The 24,312-nt window shown below is 39.2% G+C and overlaps 1 protein-coding gene and 3 non-coding genes across 4 annotated transcripts; all 4 read left to right on the top strand.

The window, feature by feature from the left end:
• The first annotated feature begins 11,845 nt into the window (after positions 1-11,845).
• Trnav-cac lies at positions 11,846-11,918 on the top strand. Its single transcript has one exon. It is a non-coding gene; the product is annotated as a tRNA-Val (tRNA).
• Positions 11,919-13,488: 1,570 nt separating this feature from the next.
• Positions 13,489-14,819, top strand: LOC122621173 (deoxynucleotidyltransferase terminal-interacting protein 2). Its single transcript, XM_043798947.1, has 2 exons — positions 13,489-14,010; positions 14,428-14,819. The coding sequence occupies exons 1-2, from the start codon at positions 13,540-13,542 to the stop codon at positions 14,794-14,796; spliced, it is 840 nt and encodes a 279-aa protein (XP_043654882.1). The 5' UTR covers positions 13,489-13,539; the 3' UTR covers positions 14,797-14,819.
• LOC122622736 lies at positions 14,046-14,361 on the top strand. The gene has a single exon (XR_006326335.1). It is a non-coding gene; the product is annotated as a small nucleolar RNA U85 (small nucleolar RNA).
• A 363-nt stretch (positions 14,820-15,182) lies between the features above and the next one.
• On the top strand, positions 15,183-15,255 carry Trnav-cac. The gene has a single exon. It is a non-coding gene; the product is annotated as a tRNA-Val (tRNA).
• The last annotated feature ends 9,057 nt before the right edge of the window (positions 15,256-24,312 follow it).

Genomic DNA, 24,312 nt, shown 5'->3' with positions numbered 1-24,312 from the left:
TAAGCCGACTCTTGACAATCAAAGAGGACAACAATTTCCGCAATGCCACCGCCAACAACGATGGGCAGGATGACACCAGGGAGCGCGGGAAAGAATGAAAAAAAATTCCATTAAAATTTTTGCAAGTTTTTAATTCGTTTTTTTTAGGCGGAGGGGCTTTGCCGGAACACGGCCGAAATGTTTGTGTGGTAAATGCAAAGAGGCTCGTTCGCCGTGTGTTCGGGATGCGTGTTCCCGTCTGCAGCGTAAATTCAGTTTGTGGACAGGCGGGGTTTTTGCAGAGGGTCGGGCGATTTTTCGTTAAATTTTTCATATATATAGAATTTTTTGTACAGAATTAGACTGTGTTATGGTCATGGCTGCGGCATGCGCCCGGGCGTGACCAACGGATGGGGGTTTTTAGGGGGCCTTCCAGGAGGGGTTAGCGCCTGGATCCTGTTCATGTGCACGGGGTGTAAAAATGGGCGTTAACTCAATAAATTAGAATTTTTTCCGTTGCACAAAATTGTTTGAGAATGCGATTTCTCGTTTTACACATTCCTCTTTCAATTCCTGGCTCTGGCGTTTGATTAAATATTTTTTCAATTTGATTTTAATGAATTTGCGCACAGCTTCAAGTTTTAATTTCCAACGAATGGATTGGGTAAATTTCATATTTCAGTTATAAATGTGTTCTCTTAGAAATATCCAACTAACGTAATTGAATCCTTATTGTGTTTAAAAGTCCAAAACTCAAATCATTGCAATCATTTCGTCTAAATTGTCTTATGATATTTATCAGGGTGACAGTACGCCTTAATATTCTGTAAAAAATAGTCTTCTTCAATTTTAGTTTTGCTATTTGTAATCAACCTATTAAAATATCCATTTTAATTATTTTCCCAAAGGTTTCACTTAATAAACATAAATGGTGTTAAATGTTGAGGTTTTACAATATTGTTTGGTTTTTTCGTTGTGAATCTTTCGTTAGAGTAGTTTATGTTATGGAAGTTTAGCAGTAACTGAAAAAAAAAAAATACTTTTTACACTGACCACGGCATTTAAATGCATTTTCTCTAAATAGACACTCAATTTAATTCGTTTTGGATTCTACATATTTTTGCACTCAAAGCCTGACGTTTGTTTTTTGTTGCCAGTTGAGATGGAGAATTTTTTCCGCCACCGCAGGAAAGTATGCAACGAATAAAAATGTTTTTTTAGTTTAATGCCCCACATGTCAATGCGTAGGTGCGTGGCAGTGTGTTTGCCTGCATAAGCCAAATTCATCCGCCGTGTTGCCACTTGTCGTGGGGGCTTTTTATACTCTTTTGCTTGTTGCTTATCGCAGTCACTCGTCGGATGTCTGATCATATTTGTATGCGGTCTGAACTGTGGCGGCCGCTTAACAAAAAGTGGTCAGCACACACACAGCAACCGCAATTATAATGGCCGACAACCATGGCAACTGTGGCGCTTATTCAAGTTCAACTTTTATCAAATTAAATTTGCCGGATTACAGGTATTTAGAGCTGAACATTCTGTGGCCGGGGCTCCAGGCAATACAAGTGGCATTAGCGGTTGTAATTGAATTTCAGCAATGTGCATGTACGCTGGCTTTTTTCGCACCCGTTGTTTTTAACTGCGGCCTAATTGAATTTGCCGTACATTTGAATAATAAAATAAGAACATAATAAAAGACTCTGGTTTGTATGCGGACGGAGGATTTCATTGTTTGAATCTCTGGCCATTACGAGGGGATCACCACGAATTCAACGATTTTTTATGAATGTTTATATCTGTTATGTCCAGCTCGTTGGAGTGACTATGACAGCTTTTACGCAAAAAAAAGTTTATTCCTAATTTTCAAAGTGAATAACTCGTGCGCTGAAAAATAAATTGTGTTAAATTTCAATGGAAATTGAGCCGAAAATAACATAAATAAATACCATTCCATGTAAATGATTATTCTTTTTATTTTTTCCCCGATGAACGATAGAGCGCACTCTTTTAAGAACGGTTTTTACATGTTTGAGTATGGTTTACTCTTGCTTAAAATAAGTGCTTCGATGGCCGCAAAATCAGATAATAATACATGATCGTTTAAGCAAGAAATAATTCTAAAAAAACACCGCTGCTTTTGATTAACACATCAATTTAGTGTCTGTATATATATGAATGCTGCACATGAAAAAGTCAATAGAACTTGGATTTTTGACTTCCAAGTGCACGGCACTTAGAAAATATGATATTAGAAAACGGAACCAGGTGCAACTCAATTATGTTGCAGGCATAAATTATTCACTTAAGTGTCACAAATTACGTGAAAAATGTTTTCGAGGAGGGAGCTGTTGCCTGCGTTTTACCTGCAAAACACTTCGACGCACACGGACGCAACTCAATTTGAGCATAAATTTCATTTGGTCCAAGTGAAAACAACAGCAGCAGATTCCGCAGGAGCTGCATCCTCGCCGGCTTTAATAACAAACACAATTTAAGTGCACATAAAGCGACTTGCAGGCAGCTGAAAGCCCGGCTCCTGTTCCTGTCCTTGTGTCCTGAGAACGGAGTGCGGGGGAGTTGTGCAGTGGAAGGATATGCCCGGCGTTTTATGCACTCCAAGTAAAGTTATTGAGTAATCAGCTTTAAAATTTTTCAAGCCACTCCCATTCCATCTGCCCCTGGCCATTTCTTTGCTAGCCAAGTAGCATGGGGCCAGCTCCTTTCTCGCCCCATAAAGTGCCCGAAATGTATGCCGGGGCACGTGGCAGCTGAAAATGATTGCGCGACATGCTTGGTTTATGCATTTTGGGCGTCGCAATTTATGTGGCGTTAGTGCTCCGGCCCCATTGCCTAAAGATTCTTGATTCTGCACTTAGCCACAGGCAGAGTGACGTATCCTTGTTAATGGGTCCGGTCGCCCACTTGGAGCTGTTGCTAATCAGCAGGTGAACTAGTTGTCAGTTGAACAAATAAGTGAAGTATACCCCTGCTTGGAATAAGTTTGGAATATAATAAGTATACCTTGGTACCTTCGGTACAAATGCCTTTAATAAATTGATTAAAAAGATAAACCAAATTTAAAAAATACATTTATTCATTAATTGTAATGCGTTTTCGTTGATAATATTCTTGAAATCATATCAAATTATATGTATAAACTAAAAAAAAAGTTTAGGATGTATTTAACGATTATTTTCTACAACTTTGATTGAAATATTAGTTTCAAAACATTATGCTCTCTGTTCACCAATATTCCCACTTATACCTTATTTCAGAACTTGTCTGAGCAAAGAACTTATATTTATTAGTGCTGGCTGACCAACAGCAACATAAATTAGACGCAGACAATGAGCAATGTAGTTTGCGCTTGTTTGCATGCTACATATATTCATTTTTCACTCGTCCTTGGCTCCTTTTCCGTGTCTCTGCACATATTTTTTGCATACTATTCCAGCGCAGTATGTATCTGGTTCTTTTTTGTGCAGTTCGCCGACTCATAAAGCCCAGTAATGACACTTTAACGCTGGGAGCACGTTCTCTGCTTCCCAGCTATAATTCATGCCACTTAATGATTTGTGGCACCCTCTAAAAAGGCGAGAGATTTGGAGGCTGAATGTTTGCCAATAGGAGCAGACGTCGAAGTTCGGCCTTCGTTGAAGTGTGAATATAATTTGTCGGCATTTTTCAGGTGAACCTTAGGGAAAGTTGTGCAAAGCAGCTGCTGACGCAGACTGTGGTCAGTTCTTGGGTGGTTCTCGTCTATGTTTAAAGGTAGTGTAGTTCCTGTGAAGTATTTCCACGTAAAGCGAATGCATTTGATTAATATACAAGAATAGTAATATTTAAACACAGCTAACAGTGCTTGGATTGCTTTACTTCATTGATTACTCTTGTCTATTTGTTTTGTAATTTACAATTCGATATTATTTTAGGAAACCCGAACAGATAAAAATTAATAATGAATGAATGCAAAAATAATATTTAAAACATATACAAATAGCATATCAAATTTCATTATGTTTACATTTTTGTCGGGCATATTTATACACGGATCTAATACATAAAATGTATTTACTCAGCAGATGTGAGCTTATTTTAGAACGAAAACTAATCAATTTTCGCACAACACTGGCTTGTATGGCGTTAACTTAGTCAGATTCTAACAACATAAAATTTCACTATTAATGAAGAAACGTGTATTGAGCTGTACACGAAGAGCTTGCCAAAAATGACTGCACAGGTTTTTAAAGTTCTTAAAAATCCCAGACTCACAAAAACAAAGGTCCCACGGACGATGGTGTAAATATTTTTATGCTTACATGGATATATACACGTCGCGACGTGGCCAGCAGGACAGAATCCGGCCACATCCAAAAAACCGCAGCAAACTAATAATAGCCAGCAAAGCCACATGGCCAGAAAAAGTGCGAGGAAACCGGAAGTAAGTCCAGGGGGAGATGGCCAGAGATGTGTGCTAAGTGCGGTGGGAGGGGTTGTTGGCAACACGACACAGCAAACATAATTGCAGCCGCGAAATTTACAAATAGCTTTTAGTGTCGCCGCAAAATAGAGAGCATTTACACACACACAGTCTGAGAGCTACCACTTTATCAGGCACTTGGAGAAAATGGAAATTTGCATGTTAATTTAAATGTATTTGTTTCTTTATAATAGCTGGAGCAATTTCAAATTAGATATTATCCTTCAAAAAGCCAACTGAAATTAGGAATGCACGTACTATTAGATTGTTAGGAAAGTTTTTTAAAATATTGGTTTGCTTGAATATTTAAACTATGGTGAAAATTACTATGGAATTACATCGAATTCTTATAAATTAACATTCTTAATAAGTGTTTTAAATATCATATATAAATACTTCATATGTTACTTCATATTTTATGTATACATATGTATATATATTTATTTTACGCTGTATACTTAACTTGTAAAACTAAGCTACAGTATAGGTATCAGACTGAATGGGATGGATATTTCGATTGATATATATATATATATAATATTAAATACATAATATGTATAAATATATATTTTGTATTCTAGCAAGTTCTTGTTTCAGTTCCAACCAATCTTAAAGCCACTTCTCTAAGTGTACACACATGCAACTAATGCACTCAATGCATATCAGCAGCGGGACATTGCCGGGTGGCAATATCGCTAAACAAATGCACCGCGATGGAGGCGAAAGGATAAGGAAGCGGGTCCTCCGGCGATCCGTACTGGAGTACTGGAGTAGAGCAATAGCAATAACTTCGCTACTTTGGACACTCGGGAGAGCACGTCCAATTTGTCATGAGCCAGCGGGATAGAGTCCGGCGGAAAAAATTGTTAATGTAAAAGCGGGCACTGCGAGCACGAGCCAGGATTCCGTCCATGTCCGTGTCCATGTCCTTGGCCACTAATTAATGCGGCTTGTTTGGCTCGCTGGTCGTGGCTCTTTTGGCAAGTTGCAGCCAGCACTTGTAACTGTCGGGAGAACCGACATTACCAGCCGAAAACCCAGCTCCGAAACCCAGAGCCCTCCATCCCCGAAAGAGCCTTACTAACCCAAAACCCTGCTTAACATTAGGCGTTGCCGGCTTCTGTCGAAATTTGGCTGCATGGCCGTTGGGTGAAAATTAATTTTTGCATTGCCGCAGTGAGCTTTTCGGCCGATCTCAGTTCCGGGAGCCTGACTTTTTCGCATTTGTTTAACTCGGCCCGGTTACCGCCCACCGTGCGTATGCGTAATGACATATTTGGGGTTGTTCGAGAGTGGGCTTTTGGGATTGGTACAAGAGTTTTATGGCCGTACCCAGCATGTTCATGTTGCAACAGCATTCAACATGTCAGAGAGTCAGTGAAATGCAAAGCTAGATGGGAGTTGAGAAGGCGGTGATAAAGGAGTCGTTTTTGAGTTCACGCTGGCTCCTCATCTACAGATTGTAGTTGGCTTTAATTTCTGTTTAGGGAATATGAAAATGTAAATAATTCCATATAATATAAGGCATATTACATATACATATGTATATGTACATATTTATGTACATAACTTATGAGGTCATATATAAAAATCATAGATTTTGTAGGCTAAACTGACAATACATATGATAAAAAATTGTTTTAGATATTTAATTATTTTAAAAAACGATTTGAAAATTAGAATATGGTAATATGTTGTTTTTGTATTTAATATTCTTCTTGATTCCTTAATTTCTAGTTCAATAAAATACTATGTTCTATGAAAAATTTAAACTATTAAAAAAAAAATGTCTTAATTAATCACATAAAACCAAAGCGGTTTGATTGTTTGCTAAAAACTTGTATCAAATGACAGAAATAAATTTAAATTCGCATAATCCAAAAATCAACCACGCAGTCAGCAACATTTTCGCCATGCCAAAAACTTTTCTCATTACGAAATCGTTGCAACAAAAAAGTAAACAACACTGAAATGCTTCCCCTTTCCCAAATGCAACAAGCAAACATTTTTGCGAGGAAAAGTAAAACAATACCCAATAGTTTGTCTACCCCATTCATTTGTACTTCGGCCAACTTTGACAAACAATAAAAGTACAAGCTAAATATTTTCTGTATGATAAAAGTTAAGGCGTCCTTCAATCGAGCGAAAGTGCCATGCTGAAATGGCGACCTACGAATATCTTGTAACAAATTGGTTAAATTATAAATCGTTTTCCCTTCCTTCGCAGCCACTTTCGGCGGAGAGAAAAAGAAAGTTGTGCCGACAGCAATTTCCGGTGCTCAGTTGCCAAAAATGGAAGGAAGACATATGCAAAATGCTGGCAACACCTGACAGCAGGTGCAGCAATCTAGGATCCTATCCTTGCTCCCAAGGACGCAGGTACGTTTGGTGGGGGAAAACGGTGCCATCAAGCTGTTTGCTGTAACTTTATTTCAGTGGCAACTTTTTGCTAATTATCAGCTGGCAAGTGTTGCACGTAGATGTATTTTGTTGCGGGCACAAATTGGTTGAAATATTTGCATTTCCGTTACGTAATTAATAGTTGAACTCCACCCTGGCAAGTTTATCGCCTGACATCACATCTGCTGCAATGTGAGTGTGCGCAAATTGTGAAAGTTTTCGGGGTTGTCTTCAATCTGCTAGAAACGAGCAGGAAGATTAATTAAAGACGGTTCTATCCTTTGACTAGCTGAAATTAAATTGGCTAATAATTCGTAAAACTTGCATGTGACTCCCAAAGAATGCAAAAATAAAGCTGGCTCGGGAGTAACTGAGCAATTTGACTCTTTTCTTGAACATAGTTCACTGCAGTGGGTTAAAGGGCAGACTGAGAGGCAAACAAAGGAAGTTTGTTGGCAGCCCACATGTCTGCAATTGCAATGTGTTAATGCAACATATAAAACCAAGAAACTGCCATGATTTCGATTATCTAGTAAACACATTAAATGGCGTGGCAGACAATGGCAGCAGCACACGAAGGACGAGGCCCAGACCGAAGACCGAAATAGAAACATCTCGAGGCAGTGAAATAAAAGCAAAATAAACACTGGAAGTTACTTTAAGGGGCGTAGACCCCGAAATACTTATTGTTTGATTTTTAAGATAACTTTTAAATAAGTGTCCAAATAAAAAATACATAAAATCTATACATGAACAAGAATATTAAAGCAGAACCCATTTAGAAAGAAATAAAAGTACTTAATAAATAAATTTCTGACCGGATTCGATATACCTTTGTCCGCTACTAGAAGCGGGTATAAAAAAGGAAAAGCGAAATGGCGCAAAATCGCGTGCCCCAAAAAATATTTATTGGCCTGGAGCGCTGCCTTGGCAGCGTTGGAATAGAAAGCGCTGTGCCCCAGCTGCAGATATGGCCACGGCTTTGGCCCTGACTCCTGCCTTTGCTGCTCCTGGAGAAAAGCCGAAGGAAATGGCGGAAATACAAAGTTGAGGTATCAGACCAGGAAGTGCATATCGCGTCAGGGAAATGTGCGAACAACGGCTGGATCCAGGACAGCTAGAAATCGTAAATAAAATGCAATACATTTGCAGAAGTGCAAACAAACCGAAGCCGAAACGATACCGAATCCCTGACAATCGCAACAGTAAAATTCAGCTAAATTAAATTGAAAAAATATATTAAATATGTCTAACCAAGCAATCTGGGATTTTGAAACCAGTTAATGGTTTCATTTATTAAGAGGCACAATAAAAACACAATAAAAGCATATACATAATTAAGCTTAAATTACCAAAAGTTGGATGATATTGAATGTGTTAAAATATGAAATTGTTTTCCTTCAAGCCAAAAAAATGGTTAATATCCCAACCATTTTGGAGTTAGTCCAAACCAATTCCCCGCGCGTTATTCCTTAGTGAATTTTCGCTGTAGTCATGTATAAAATACGCATCGCGACTGGCAAATAAAATTTCTGAGGAAAATCAAATGGCAGCCGACATTTGCCGTGTGGACAACCGCGTGTGGGTTGGGTTGATATACCACAAACTGAAACAGAGATTGGGTCGGGGTGCAACTTTATTTTCGGCTCTTGGGAAATTGGAAAATTGCAAATCACGTAGTGCAAAGAAATAGAAATTCGCGTTTTGTGCCCCTTCTTTATTCGGGAGAATAAATCACTGAGCCAAATAAAAAATGCATTTTTATTGCCCAGCGCCTTTTTATGGCATTAAAAAGTTCCGATTGACAAACTTAACACGGCGGTGTTTACCATACTCGCAAATCCCTGCCCTTTGCTCATTTGGTAAGCAATAAAAAACTTGTTGCCAAACAGAAAGTCTGTTTACCTTTACCCTTCCAGCTCTTACGCAAAATAACCTTTTCATGGCTTCCACACTTTGTTTCCGCACAAGTCAGTCACTTCTCCTCCGAGGATGGGATAAATTTAAATTTTCCAAGTCAAAATACTTTTGACACGGCCACAACAAGCCCGGTGGCTCGCATTATTGCACGCCCTGCATGTGTCAACATTGGGCGCCCAAAAGTATGCACTGTTTGTTTAGGCGCCGTGGTAAACATTCCTCCCACTTTCGATACCCTTTGAGAGGGTATAATCACACCTGTTTAGCCTTGAGCTTACATTTTCTGGCTTCACTTTGCCCCGAGGCTTGCACGCCAAACTTGTCTCAGAATTAGAATTAGATTTAAGCAGACCACGCTTTCTATCTACCAATTCATACGTCCGTTTTTTTCCACCAAACAGAATACGTAAAATATAGAAAATCCTTTTTGTAAATTACAATTTAGTTTCGGTCCAATTTATTCTGGTTTGGATCAAACTTCCTTTTACTTCGAATGATGAAAATCCATATAATAGTGTCTCCAGGTTCTCCAGAACAGGGCTGCAAGACTGATTAACTGGCTTCAAGACTGGTTGCAAGTGGCTTGTGCGAAACACCATTCTGCACAACGATTTGAAGCTGACATCGGTCTTTGACGAAATTAATCATCACTCGAGTCGTTACAATGACAGAAGACAACCGATGGACCTCTTTCTCCGATCTCCTTTAAGAAGGGTCAGTAGACACTGGCATTTTTGGCCATGTATGATCTGTGATTGTTGTTATATGTTTTATTATTGGTATGAATTTAGACACAGCTGTAGTTAGTCGGCGTGCCCAAATGGACTGAATTAATAGCTGCCAAGGACACGAATTCTCTAATAATACTAATAATAAAATAAATAAATATTTTAGAGAGGTCATTTCAAATTCGTTCTTCATTTGTGCCCTTTCATGGTTCTTCGGTGTTCTGATCAAAGCGGTGTGTATTCAGAGCAATGAATAAAGTTTACGACTATAAAAAACTATGTTTGTGATAGTCTGTTGTGGGCGGGTCAAAGGTTGTCCGCTGGACTTAGTTACTCAACCAAGAACAAGCAATAAAGGGATGTGCTCTATGAAATTTTTGGGCAGGAGTAAAAAATGATCATAATACAGTGTCAATTCCATTTATGACTTTTTTAATTATATTTGATTTCCGGAAATCAGTGAATATAAAATAAATGTGCTCTTTTTTCAGCTCAGTAAACCTGAACAAATTTTCATTTGGTTTCTAATAATGAACACAAGGAATTTTTGCCATTTTACGCACTATATTGGCAATCAAATTAATTAATGTGTGAATGGAAAGTCACCAAAGCGTTTTGCACTATTTTATTTAATTAGCTAGCACCAGCTCAGTGTGCAATGAAATTAATTATCTGCATTCAGTTTAATGCCGCGTGCCTAAGTAAAGTAGAATGCTGGTTGATGGCGCTAGAAATACAAATAAACCAGCGAAAATGTGCCAGATTAGCTCTGGCTTTTGCCAAATGAAACCTGACACTTTGTCCCGCTTAATTCGTATTAGTGCATTTAACATTTAGAATCTAATTAGTGGGGAATTATTTAGTTCACTGTTGTTTGGTAAGTTTCACATATACCCCGCTTTGCTTTTCAAAACTCACGATGCTCGAATGTAAAAATCATTTATAAAAAATGGGCCAACCCTTATAAACAAGTGATGACAGATTGCACATACAATTTAATACAATTAATGTACATATGTAGTTGGCAGCCACAAAGAAATCCTTTTGAAATTATTAATTTATTAAAAAGCGGTTGGCTTAAAATTAAAGACAGCAATAAATGCTCTACCATGATTTATTTTCCTTTATTATCAAACTTTAGTTTGCACCCACCGACATTACCGAAATATTATTTTCACACCTCGATTTACCGGTCTAATAAGCGATCCATGTTTTATGCTGAATGAAAAGGTGATACGTCGATATATGTACATATGTATATCCCACGATTGCAGTAAGAAACTGTCTAATACATACCTCACATCGTGACATACCAGTACATATTTAAACGATTTTCCTCACCTTCTAAAAAATGTCGGTATTGTAATGCATCTGAGAAAACCATAAGTTGAAAGTATAGATCTTAAAGTATGAACTTAAATCAAGGGCGATAAAAATCAAAGACTAGCATCAGTCGTCTTTTTCCGTCTTTTTCTTTCCGCTTTGCTTATTTTTCGATCATAAACGTATGTACATATGTACATAGTACATGAGACTTTTTACCTGTTTAGCAATTACTCTGTAAACGTAAATATTATATATGAGCAATCGTTTATTCAATGCTTCAGAAAGCTTTCTTGTTGTGGAAAAAAATTGCTTCGTTGTACTGTTGAAAAATAAGCATTTTATATTACTTTTTCTCCTCGAACAGTTCCCAAACTTCCGACTTTGAAGCGACGAATTTCGGATGTCTTAGCGGAATAGCGGCAAAAATCGGTGCCCTCGACTGAAAACGTTGCAATGTGTCACAATAAATTCTCAAAACGAGGCATCTAGGTCCATATCCTCTTCAGCCGATTTTTTTTATTTAATTTGATGTAATTTTATTTAAACTGTCTTTAGCTTTTAAAAATTTGTTTAGCATTGTGTAAGGGAATCCCCATCTGGTTCGCGATATCCATTGGATGTTTTTCATATTTATTTTGTCTAACATCTAATGTTTAGTAGGTACTTTACTGTCCTACGATTTAATCAAATCAAGAACAAAAAGCGGTGCTGTATGAGAACTGGTTTTTACTATTTTATTAAATTGCTCAACACTCGACTGCCTTTTTTATAAAATACGTACATACTTGCTTCAAAAGTAGCAAATAAATTGCGAGTGACTTTCAAGAAAGTGTCACATCTTTTTATTTTTTGACGACGATGCTGATCGAAAGCAACAGCAACAAAAATGGAAGTAGCCAAAAGTCGAGTGTACCGATTTATTTCCATTAATTTTATATTCTATTCTAAGAGGCTTACTTTCTGAAAGGTTCGGTACATCGGAGATTTAACATTGAACGCATTTTCTTCAGGTGTTTCCGTAGTGTAGCGGTTATCACGTGTGCTTCACACGCACAAGGTCCCCGGTTCGAACCCGGGCGGGAACAATACCAATCACTTGTTTTTGCAAAGTTATTTATTTTAGGCGTCTTGATAAACAATTTATTTTATGTTTTTTTCTTATATTTTAAATAATTTCAAAAGATATAAATGTGTTGCTTATTTGCAAACAGCTCAATATAAATAAGTGCAGCAGCAATCTCATACTGGCAGTGCACTGAGTGAAATCTGTTGTGGGCTCGAACCCAGCCGAGGTCGAGTCAGAAAAGAAATTTTTATCATATTCTACTAGTTTTTATTTTTTACAATTCCGCAATACTTAGTTATTCTGAAACGATTTAAAGAACTTGCAGATAGGCAATACTTTTGCTTTCGGAGCTTTGTATGCACAAGCAATAGCGAAAACCCACCCCAAGTTGATGGCGCACCAGCACGTTTGGTTAACTGGCAGCGTGTAATTCCCAAGTGCTTATTCGGAATTTCCGTCTTATAAATACGACACTGGCTTTACAGTTAAACGGAAGTGTATTCTGTGATTGTTCTGTACATTGATCGATATTCAGGTAACTGCATCTGCTTATCAGATCTGTTCAGAGCCGACCCTCCGTCACACCTTTGTGTTTCCCAGTAATTCTGCCTGGCGTTGCCGTGGCTCCTCGCTCGGATCGGCTTTCCGCTGCCTTCCGCCGGACAACGACGGGTTATCCGGCGGTCGACGCACGGTCACGCACCCCCGATCCGTCGCCCCCTCCACCCCTCGGATTCCGGTCTCGACCGGGAGCCGTATTGGGCGGGGACGGGCGGCGGTCCGGTGCTGAAGCCGGCGACAGTTGCCCGAGTCAGCCACTTTCAAAATTTGTTGGTTAAGTAACTTAGTAGCTTAGCTTCGGATTTTCGTAACAAATTTGCTGTTCAGAACACTTCCATGTACGCGGCATTGCCGAGCAATTTGCCCATTCTTTTGCTGCTGTGAAATAAATATACTAATAGTAACTTATTTATTTTACGACTGTTGCATGTATCATTAATGTCAGTGAAACAAGAATTTGCTGAAATAGAACATCAAATGGGTTTTTGGAAACAGCAGGCAAACGATAATTAATCGGTACATTTTCCTAAGATGTGGGCATGTGTAGCTTTTGTGTTTACAATGCGTATTTCTAGTTTTCGAGTCTTGGGATAAAAGATGCAAAATTAAAGTAAAGGTATGGCATACGAATTACATGGAGGACAGTCTTCCTCCGAAGACATTCCGTGCAATTTAGCTGCAGTCGATTTGCACTTTTAAGCAGTATTCAGTTTATACATAAGTCGACCAAGTTAGCTATTGCTCTATGCCCTCCTATCTAGATTTCGGATTGTTATATATTCATAGTGGAACACATAGAAATTGAGGGTAATGTATATTTTTCTGTTATTAAATCGTGTGTGAATTGTTGAATTTAAAAACATTAGATCCATATTCGTCAGACGTAATACGGACCCTTTTTTGTTTTTTAATTTATATTTAACTAATAAAGATTAAGGAATACCCTTATCAAGAGCTAGTATTTTCCAAAATAAATGCGGTGTAATTAGTATATTTTTGAGAGCCGCACAGAGAGTTTCTATTTCTGCTGCACGGTCACACTGTTTGCATTTTATAAACAAGCGTGGTCGCTGCACAAAATGGATTCTGTATTTCTGGTAGACACAACAGGCCGCCAGGAATATAATGGCGAACAGCAGCAGGATATTGTGTACCACAAAGAGCTACTCCTCGCAGAAAATGACGCGTACAGCTCCGACGAGGAACAAACGGAGGGCGCAGTTGAGCTCTTTGGCCTGAAGCTGAACTGCAAGGAAGTGCTCGATGTTGTGAGTTCCCTACCTGACCAAAGGAAGCCGGTCTCAAAGGTTGCCAAGCAATTGGATGACCTCGGCGACAAGGTCGAGAGTGCTGTTGAGAACTTCAGCAAACCGAAAGTTGTGCCACGAAAGCGGGTAACAGAACTGAACCATGATGGTCCGCACCTGGACCTGCGACGGGAAAACCTGGAAAGTGATATGAAGAGAACGAAACAGGCCTTGAATCCAGGTCTTGATCAGTCGCACGCTATTCCCACCGTTGGAAAGAGGCAGCAACCCATCATCAACAGAGTAAGTATGAAGCGATGTCGTACGAACACCCCTTTTGCCCATGATGACATATTCGACATCGGAGTTTGCGCATTGGCGACCGGACCTAAGGCTCAGACTCCAGCAAATTTAGTTTCATCCGTTGTAATCTTTGCTGCTGCCCTCCAGAATTGGCAGTGGCGGTAAGGCCAGCGGAACACCAACAGCCAGGTATCAAGACTATTGTCTGTCTTTAAGTCCTAGACAGATAGTTTAGTTTCTGGCTTACAGAACACCCAAATAGAAATGAAACACGCACTTTTGCTGACCCAGGAGCTACTTAGGTCCAAGCTATTTGCCATGGTGACGACGTCTTTAGTAATCTGAATGCAAGATATATGTATATGTATATCCCTGCTTTACGCCTACTCTCATTTCTAATCGCCTTCTTTCTTTCAGGTTGAACGCTCTAAGACCAAGGGCAAAGGATGGTTTAATCTCCCCGCAACAGAGATCACCGACGAAATGCGAAACGAACTTAAAATAGTTCAGATGCGATCAGTTTTGAACCCTAAGCAATTCTACAAGAAAAACGACCTAAAACGTCTGCCCAAATTTTTCCAAATCGGAACTGTGCTACCTTCGCATTTGGATCACTATCAGGAAAAGAAGTCGAAGAAGAAGCAGTCTTTGGTTAATGAGTTGTTAGAAGACGAAAGATTCCAGCAGTTCAACAAGAGAAAATACAACGAGGTTATTCAGCGCACAGACAAATATGCCTATCGGAAAAGCCTGAAGAAAATGAAAAAACTTAAGAAAAATAAATAAATATAAAATATTTTAGGTCCAAACTTACTGCTCTCTATTTCATTTAAACAAAAGTCAAAGTCAAGTCACCTTATGGTTGGTAATTCATTTCAGGATTCATTTACGAGCATAAAAGAAACATAAAAAACATCTTTAAAAATGCTCTTCTACGGAAAACAAGAGTTTGTTTCGGGGTACCTCCAAGATGTAATCTTCTTAAACTTGTTTACCTTTGGCGAAATATTTAAAAGTCTTAATTTTTTTTAGCGAAAATCTTTTTATTGGATTATTAACATAAATTATAATAATTAATATATGTATTTATATTAATATATTGCAATAAAAAAAATGAATAAGTGAACTTTTTTTAATTTTCTCACTAATCTTTGAACAGTGCTGGACATCAGGTTTCCGTAGTGTAGCGGTTATCACGTGTGCTTCACACGCACAAGGTCCCCGGTTCGAACCCGGGCGGGAACAGAGGAACTTTTTAAAAAAGTATTTTTATAATACTATTTTGTTACATTATATAAGTAGTGTTTGGCCAAAGACTATGAAATTCGAACTCTAATTATTCTGTCTTTGGTTTGACCAACTAATTTATTATATAATTATAGTACACAGCTCTCAGAATTCTTATAAAGAAGTTCATACATTTTTTTCCTCCCTTTTTTCCTTTTTTTGTTTTTATTACGAGGAATTCCCTCTCCCCCCATGTGACCTTGGGCCAATTTGGGCCCGCCGGCTTACTACAGTTATAGGTGTCTCTAAATTTGTAACAGAAACTAAAACATAAAAGGGAACAATCACAGATAGTAAGTGGCATAAATGTCAGTGTCTACTCGCCCTCCTCAAAGAAGATCGAAGAATGAGGTCCCTCGGTTGTCTTCTGGTAGGCCTATTTGGTGGGCGAGTACTGCTCACGGCGTTTGCCAGCTGATTCATGTGAGGACTTAGCCTTTCATGGTAGCTACTCGAGTAATAAGTAAGTGTACAAAAAAATAGAATTAAGGAATGCTTTTAGGCATATTCTTTTAAAAACCCAAAACAATTTCATCGGGACCGCCGCGGCGCACCGGTATATTGTATCCCATGGTAAAAATTTACCCATAACTGGCCCTTTACAAAAGTTGTAATGTCTCGTGCTGCCCCAGAACAACATTAATTCACATTTATTTACTGTATCAGCTGGCTGCTTTTGGACGGCAACTTTTGCGCACTTTGCATTTTTATTGCACAACATCCGGTAGCAAGGACTTTTGCAGCATTCAACTGTGAGAGATTCCGGCGGACGGGACGGCAACCCCAAGTCGGCCCCAAAGGGCCATTACCACAGTGCCGGCGAAGCTGCAATTACAAACAGTTGTTCAACTGCTTGACTTAAAATGCAGCGGGCCAGTGGCTTGAATGGGGCATGTCCCGAGCCCCAGTTCGAGTATCTGTATCTGATGCCGTCGTTTGTGGTTTACGGATTAAAGCGCGTACATCCGAGGCAGCACGAAATGTCCGGATGACGAGCCGCGCATGCGTCCCCGAAATCCCGGAGAGACCCGCACCCCGAAAGCTGTAACCCGTTAACGGTTACCAGTAACCCGTAGCCCGAAACCCGTAATCCGCCATCCGGGCGGAGGTTCTCAAGCGGGATCACGGGCCACGGGGTCGGCGGTGGTCAATGGCGTCCGGTGTCATTGCGTTTCCGTTTGAGTTGGCAATTTATACAATTTTTGCAGGCCCTGCTTGTAAAATGGAAAATGGAAAACTTTGCCACCGCCACCGCACATTTACTTACTATGCGGCTCGAGGCTCGCACTTTTGTCCGGTCTCCTCGTTCGTTTGGCAACGTTAAATTGATTTATAATTTCAGCCCGTCCCGGAGTTGCGTTTTAACATTTCCTGCTGCGCCCAGTTCCCGTTCATTTGGTCTTTTTTAATTCGCATTTTTAACGCAGCGATCGCCCGTGTTTTCCCCTCGGAAAAGCATGCTTTATAGCGCAAATGTATGCGTTTTCCACGGCTTTTCATGTTTGTATGTTTGTATGAATTTTAACGCCAAATTGGTAACTTGCATGCATATCATATATGCACTTTCCCAATCAATACATATATGAAAGGTCCCCACACTTTGCTTTTATTTGTGAGCACGCCGTACAGCCTTTAATTAAAAGTCAAAGTTCAGCAATTGATATCGAAATCAATTTATGAGCGGCCTGCTTTATTTATCATTTTGCTGTTGACGGGGGTTCGGCACCCAAGTCGGCCAATCTGTATTTATGGGTCAGCAAACATAACGGTCGGTGAAATGTATAGAATGCTCTTAATGAAGCACAAGAAAATCAGAAATCGCTCGGTCCTTTAAGCGTCCAAATCAAAGCGGCTTTTGTGGCGACGTTAATCACATTAATGATGCCGATGTACAGTGGGTGCCCATTTAGAGGATTCTCAGATGCACAGGGGGAAAATGCAAAAAAATTTAATTCACTTAACTGAAACTTAATTATATAAAGTTCTTATATTCCTGCTGAACGACATTTTAAGTATTTATTTAAAATTAAAAAAGTTGTGTATAATATTTGGTATATCTGGTTAAGTTTATCAGAATGTTTTCACCCCCATAATAGAATTCAAATACTATTTTAACAGAATTGTTTAAATTCGTTTTGCTATTTTCGCAGTGTGGCAGTGACGCATGTCATCGGTGAATCAGAGAGCATCGCGGGCATAATGTATTGAAACTAGGTCGTTTGGAGGGAGACTCGCAAATAACCAAAATAATGCAGGCCACACAGCTCGGCAATGATCAAGAGTAGCGGAAAAGCGGAGTAAATGACAATAATGACACAATAAAAGGTCTTTTGAAATGCTCGGCCAACTGATGGCAACTAGCAGACAAAAGCTGCCATTGCCAATGCCATTGCCACCGAGCCGAGCAGCATGACAATAAAATGAACGTTAATAACGATAAGATAAGAGCAGCTCAGACGCACATTTGCGGTTCGAGCTCGAGGACGGGGACGGGGACGAGAACGGGGACGAGAACGAGAACGGGGACGGGGGCAAATGTTAAAACAATAACCAGCTAAATGTAGTCGACGGGTTGGGGGAGCGTGACCAAGACTCGGAATTTGTCCGCCACTAAGCTGCGAAGATGAAGTCTTCCTTCCGAAACGAGTGTCAACAGTACTGCGCTGCTCCCGCGTACTAAAGATTTTCCGAAACAGCTTTCCCCAGAAAAGGACATTAAATTCGGTTTAGCCGGGGTGGGGAATTGGTGAAATGTATCTGTTTGAATTGTGACTGTCATGTCGCGCCATGTTCAGGGGATTTAATAAATTAATGATAATAACTCTAATAACGACTTGATAAAGATGATGAAGAAATGTCGCATTGGTTGATGCCTCGCTTATATAAATTCCTTAAAGTTTTAGCCGTAAAGCCCTGACTTACTGTTTGTCTTATCTTTTTGTCTATTACAAGGATTTTACAAGGAAATACTAATATTACCAATTATTTTAGTAATCAAGCCGAACATTAGTACATATTCATTTACAATAGTTAAATGAAAAGTAAAGCCAGCGCTCCTTATCCTAGCTAAATATATGTTAGTTAAAAATTATTATAACCAAATGTACAAAGGAACTCTTTAAACTTTCAGACCAACCAAGGATATCCCTAAATACCATTTGACAAATCGAAAAGTTTTCTTTTTGGCCAAACTCTCACACGGCAAACCGTAAGTACGCTCCAATGATTCCAATTCGGTTGTTGGCCCGAAACTTTGTCGGGCTTAAAGTTTATGACGCAGGTGTTTGCTTTGGATTAGACCTGCCGGCAAAAGCGGGGTACAAAAAAGATATGGATTACCTGGCGTATGAGCAACATCTCTGGCCCTGAAGTGTGAGTGCTATAACAACATTCCGGTGACCAAGGAAACCTCAGGATTCATTTTCCAGCTTTTCAGCACAGCTGACCACAACAAACAGCCTACAATCTCCCACACGGACAGACAGATGAGTGGGATGGTGTGGTTGGTGCGTGTGTGCGTGTGTGTTTGTGGATCACCTGAACCCACCCACACTTGCAAACACTTAAAACGATGACAAAACTATGGCACAAACATGGAAATTGTTTTTAAATTGACGATGAAAGGCAAATCCATGTGTGAACAACTCAATGGAGCACACACGCAACCAATGCCTGATTTTTGTTTTTTTTTCTCGCATTAAGCTTCATTCTTCTTGCGGATTAAATCTTCCATATGATAATTGTGTAATTTGTATACTCTTATTATAATATATTCCGCATTGAAGCCTTTGTTTGCCTTTGGCACATTACACTCATTTCTGATTTTCTTTTCTGTCCAAGTGAAAATAAAACGTGTTCCGCGCACCCTCTCTAGCTGAGCAGAGGCTATCTGATATTCAAGGAAATTGCCTAAAGCGCTCTATATTGTTTAAACTTATCTTTTCCATTAATTTGTCACACATAATTTGTTTTCCCCAGCGGCGACTTAAGCCATTTTGTCGTCGTCAGGCGCAGTATTGTCATAATTAAATTGTTCGAGTTTGTTTTTTATTTTAAGAAGCCTCCAATATTCTGTGGCGTAGGTATTATTTTTCATTCGATGTTTTCGTAGATTTATTTATGACTTTGCGGGCTTGTGTTAATATTTTTTCGAAATAATGTTATTAATTAACGATAGGCCCGTTATTGGGGCCGTATTAATTATATCGGATTAAAAATACATTAAAAAGCATAACAAATGCGTGGGAAATAAAAATATCAGCAAGGTGCATAACCCAATAATGTGCATATACAGTGTAAGAAGCACAAAAAAGCGACAAATTTTATCTCTTTATCCTTCGATTCGATTTCAACACAAACCATTGCCGGCTTAATCTGCCTTATTAATAACAGTTTATGCAAATTTAAATATACGTTTACCCTTAAATCAATAACAGACCGGACTCTTTTAAGTATTAAAAATAAAAACGTCGCATTTGTTGTGCTTAATTAACGGCGACAGACGAATGGCCCGTCTATCCATTACAATTAATTGCTTGCATAAAGTGGTTAAGAGTGGTTAAGTAATATCGGATAATACCCTCTGATTAAATGGACCTTCATCTAATTAAACCCAGGATGTCGTTAAACAAATTTTATGCAAGCCTTTGCGATTCTTGGCTGACTTTAATGAGGTTCCCTGAACTCAGACTTTTCGGAGAAAGCAATTGCATTAACATTTCTCAAACTTTTCATTCTCAATGCGTTCGCTGTAGTTTTTGCAATTTTTCAACTGATTGCAGAAATGCGAAAGAAATGAATGCATAAAAATGCTCTTATTGACAGTTTCTGCAAGAGTTTTCCGCTCGGTTGTTGCAGCTACTCGAGGCATGAATACCAAAAGCAAAGTGTCTGCATTTGACAGACGAAAACAATGGTTCGAGGGAAAGGCGGCCATGGGAATGCAATTGGCAGTCGGCAGCAGGGAGTCAAAGGCGAAAAATATCCTTTTAATTCCATTGAGTGCGGGCGGATGCGAGGTGGGCCGGCCAGCCTGGGCGTGGCAGTCAAGGGCTGGCTCATAATCGATTCCATTATTTTTGCAAGCGTAGTCAAACTTTTTAATTACACTTTGTTACTGCATTTGCAACTTTCCGAAAGGTGTTATTTCTTCTCCCATAACTCCCCAAAACACACACCCGCACATTGGGCAAACTCTCTTAGGTAAATGGAGCAAAAAGCTTCCTTAAAAGGTAATCTTTTTGCACAGTCCAAGTGGGACTTTAAAATCTAATGGTACCGGATTATAATATATCCCTCTTGGTTTTGCCTATTATCACGATATTTGTATTACACACCTTCTTTGTGTCAACATAAGGCAAAGTGAAATCAAGTACTTTTTGTAAACTTCTATAAACTTAACATAATATACTCTTCTTCACTGTGCAGCTTTGGGATTCGTTGGCAAGGTCTATAATAACAAAATTAAATTTATGCATCCATCGTTGCAATTTTCGTCCATCTCCTTTCCCGCCCTTTCCCTTGCTCCTGAGCACACGACACAAGTTTGTGCAACACTTAAACTTTAATTGTGCAAAGTTTTTGACCATGTCGTGTGAATTTCCTGTGCTTTGTGTGCGTGTCTTTGTGGGCATGTGTTGATAGATGGCGTAGAGAATTTCGCAAACGGGGTCAGTCCATGTCTGGGATACCAAATGCATAAAGGATTAGACACACACACACAAGCCCCAGCTCACACATTCAAAAGCTCAACCGAAGCAGATTGCAAGACTTCTGAAAAATGACTGGCACTCGAATGCAGAGGAAAAATCCACTTCACCTTTTCCCAAATGAATACTAACAGTAAATCTGTTCCGTAATTGATGTTATCTGTAGCCATTTAATTTGTCAATCAACTTGGGCCTTTAGAGGACATGCCTGAAAATTAATAATATAGAACAATTGCAATAATGCCGATTTCTCCCAGTGCAGCTGTATTTGTGTGTGTGTGTAAGCCGCTTGATGTCTGTTTGCCAAATGGTTTAGCACACTCATTGGGTGCCGACCACAAATTCAATTTGCCTGATAAGATAGAGCCAGAGCACACAGAAATGAATCGAAACAAAAGTCTGCCCACAAAAGAAAGCGAAATAAAAAGGAGTGTGGTATATGCGTAAGAAATTGGCAAAGGTCAATTACCATAAAATAGACGAAAGATATATAGTTGGATTTCTTCATCTATCGTTCGAGGGTATGCTCGACAGTGGCCGACACGAATATCCCAAAACTAAATAATGAGATGCAAATATTTTAATGGCACATCCACCGGAGCACACAGCTAGTAACACAGACACGACCATTCTTTAGCCGTAACTTCATTTATTTTGAAAAGCTTGCCTTTGGGCAATTCGACTGCCTGTGGGGTGGGCTGCTCTCCTGGCAGCCGGAAAACTCAGAACGTAGAACGGAGAACGGAGAATGGACATCGGACATCAGACAGGGGAGCTGTCGTCGTTGGCCCCCAAGTGAGAAATATTGTTTTAGTTTATCATGACAGCACTTTTACAAGTTTAAACTGCTCATACATTAATTAAAAACTTAATAAAACACACGCAGCACAAAAAAAGGCAACCTGAGCGAGAACCAAAACTAAAACAGATGTAGGTATGCTATGCAGATGAATGTTGAACATGTGTAGCACTATTAATTGCTTTCCCGTTTCTCCGGCTCTTATTTTTAGCTTAAAGAGAATCCCCTCGGTTTTAGCCATGTTTAAAGGGTGCAAAGAGGAAGGAAACAAATTGCTCCACACTTTCGAGGACCTTCCTAATTGCACAGCAATGTTGTTGACACATTTGACCAGCCAGTAAACAAGGAGAATGTCAGCACCGACTGCGCTTCAGAGTGCTGACCCAGCTGCAAAAGAATACCAAACGAAATTTGCTTACAGTCCGTTTTTTTGCAGAGCAATGTGACACGGTGCAACTCGAAAGGGTATGGGGTGAGCGGAGAATGTCGAACTGTTGCCAGCTTTAAGGAGTTTTTAATTCATGTAGGAGCCAAGAAAGTTAGGCCAATTTTTAATTTCAATCAAAACTAACGATTTTTTTAGGATATTATTTAACACTATTTTTATTTGGTGTGCTCAGAAAATCTATCAGGATTTAGTAAGTGCTTCATCTAAAAAATATAATCAAAGAATTTGTTTATTTTACTTTTAAGACCTCACCGAAACGAAAAGATGCCTTGCAGCAAGATTTTACCATATGGCTCACACGAATTTACACCCACATACGAACTGATTGCAAGACCATCATTTTGCAGTATAGGAGCTCAATTTTGCCATGTACAATCCAAGACATTCTCTATATTTCTTAGCCGTTCTGTTTTCCGTTTTTTCTCATTTGGCGTCTTGTTATATTATTTTTGATGAATTACTCTGCCTGTGCCAGCACTTTGCATAGAAATCGTTGAAAAGGGTTTTCCACTTTCCGCCTTTCGTCTTGATTTATTACTTCACTAAGAAGTGGAATGAGTGCAGATCCGGAGTCCTCACATGCGTGAGCGCTTTCAAGATATTGTTTTTAAATTCATGCATAATACGACATCTGTGAGTTATGAGTGTGAGTTATGTGTGTGCCGCCTCGAGCCCAAGGGTCAAGGAACTCTCAAATCGGATGTGGAGTCCCATCCAAACCGGCAATCCAAAGATCGCGATAACTTCTTTGACAAATTTTCTAATTTGTCATCTTGTCATATCTGATCAGTGCTCTGAGCTGCTGCATTTGACATTCAGATTTGGAAGCAGCCTGGTAACTGCAGTGTTCCGTACAAATTGTGAGCTTCCTGCACTGCAGTGCACTGGTCTTCCACTTGTTGGTATTGGTGGCTGTCAAGCGCTCTACTTCCGCTTACACACACTCACACGAAAACACAGTTGCTGTTAAAAAAATAGTTCTGGAGTTATCTCTCTTGAACCGAAAAAGTATTGAATTGTAATTGGTTTGCTATCAATCTGTTTAGTATTAATAATTTTTGTTAACTCAGAACTGGATTATAAGATTTCAGTGTTGAATATAGTTAAAAACTTAATGAATAAATTATACTTTTTTGGATTGACAAATAACTATTTACTTTTATTTCAACATGTAACAAGCTTAGAATGTTTGTCATTTTATAATGTTGAGCATAACTACTGTATATATGTACATACATACATGTATGGGACAAACCTGCCTGTGCTTGGATCACAGTTGGCTACATTTTTATTACAAATTGGTCATTTCCGATCATTTCTGCCATTTTCATTTGTCGCCCGAGTGGTCGAAGGAGTGGAAGCCTGCTAGGAGTCCTGTGACCGCCAGGACGTGTGTGCTCCATCATGCAGTCTGACTTGGAAACTTGTTTCCGTTTGACATTTTCTGAATATTTTTCATATTTATATGCATGCAAGCGAGAGAGATAGCGAGCACCACACTCAGAGTTTTCCTTCTAAACAAAAGCCATTTTCCGGCACTTGAATTTCGCACGGCTTTCCTTTTAACGAGCTGCCATTCGCCTCCCATTTTCCCACCATATCTCTCTGTATATATCCGTATCCGTGGCACATATGCAAGTTTATATGGCACTTACCCACACACACACACACTGGTGCTGTTTAATTTGCATTTTTATCGATTCGGAAGGAGCTTAGCTTTGTCTTCGCCATATTCACTTGATTCACATAAAATACCAATAAAAATGTCAACGCATAAGCAGCCAACTCAAACCCAAAAACCAAAACAGCTCGGATCTTCTCACTAAGCCTTACTTTTAAAGTGTAAAATTCCTTTAGGGCGGAGCTGGGGGTTTTAAAACACAATCAATTTTATTAGTCGAAATAAATTCAATTCTGGCTCGGGAGCTAATAGGGAAATAAATCAACAAATTGCGGCAACGGAATTCGAAAAGATTTTAAGAAAAGTCCGGCAACTATTGAAAAATCAATTTTATATTTTCAATTTTAAGAGGTTTAGTTTAATATTCGAGATGTATTTA

This window comes from Drosophila teissieri, chromosome 3R, assembly GCF_016746235.2.
Source record: "Drosophila teissieri strain GT53w chromosome 3R, Prin_Dtei_1.1, whole genome shotgun sequence".
Taxonomy (NCBI): domain Eukaryota; kingdom Metazoa; phylum Arthropoda; class Insecta; order Diptera; family Drosophilidae; genus Drosophila; species Drosophila teissieri.
This window is presented reverse-complemented; position numbering and strand designations above follow the sequence as displayed.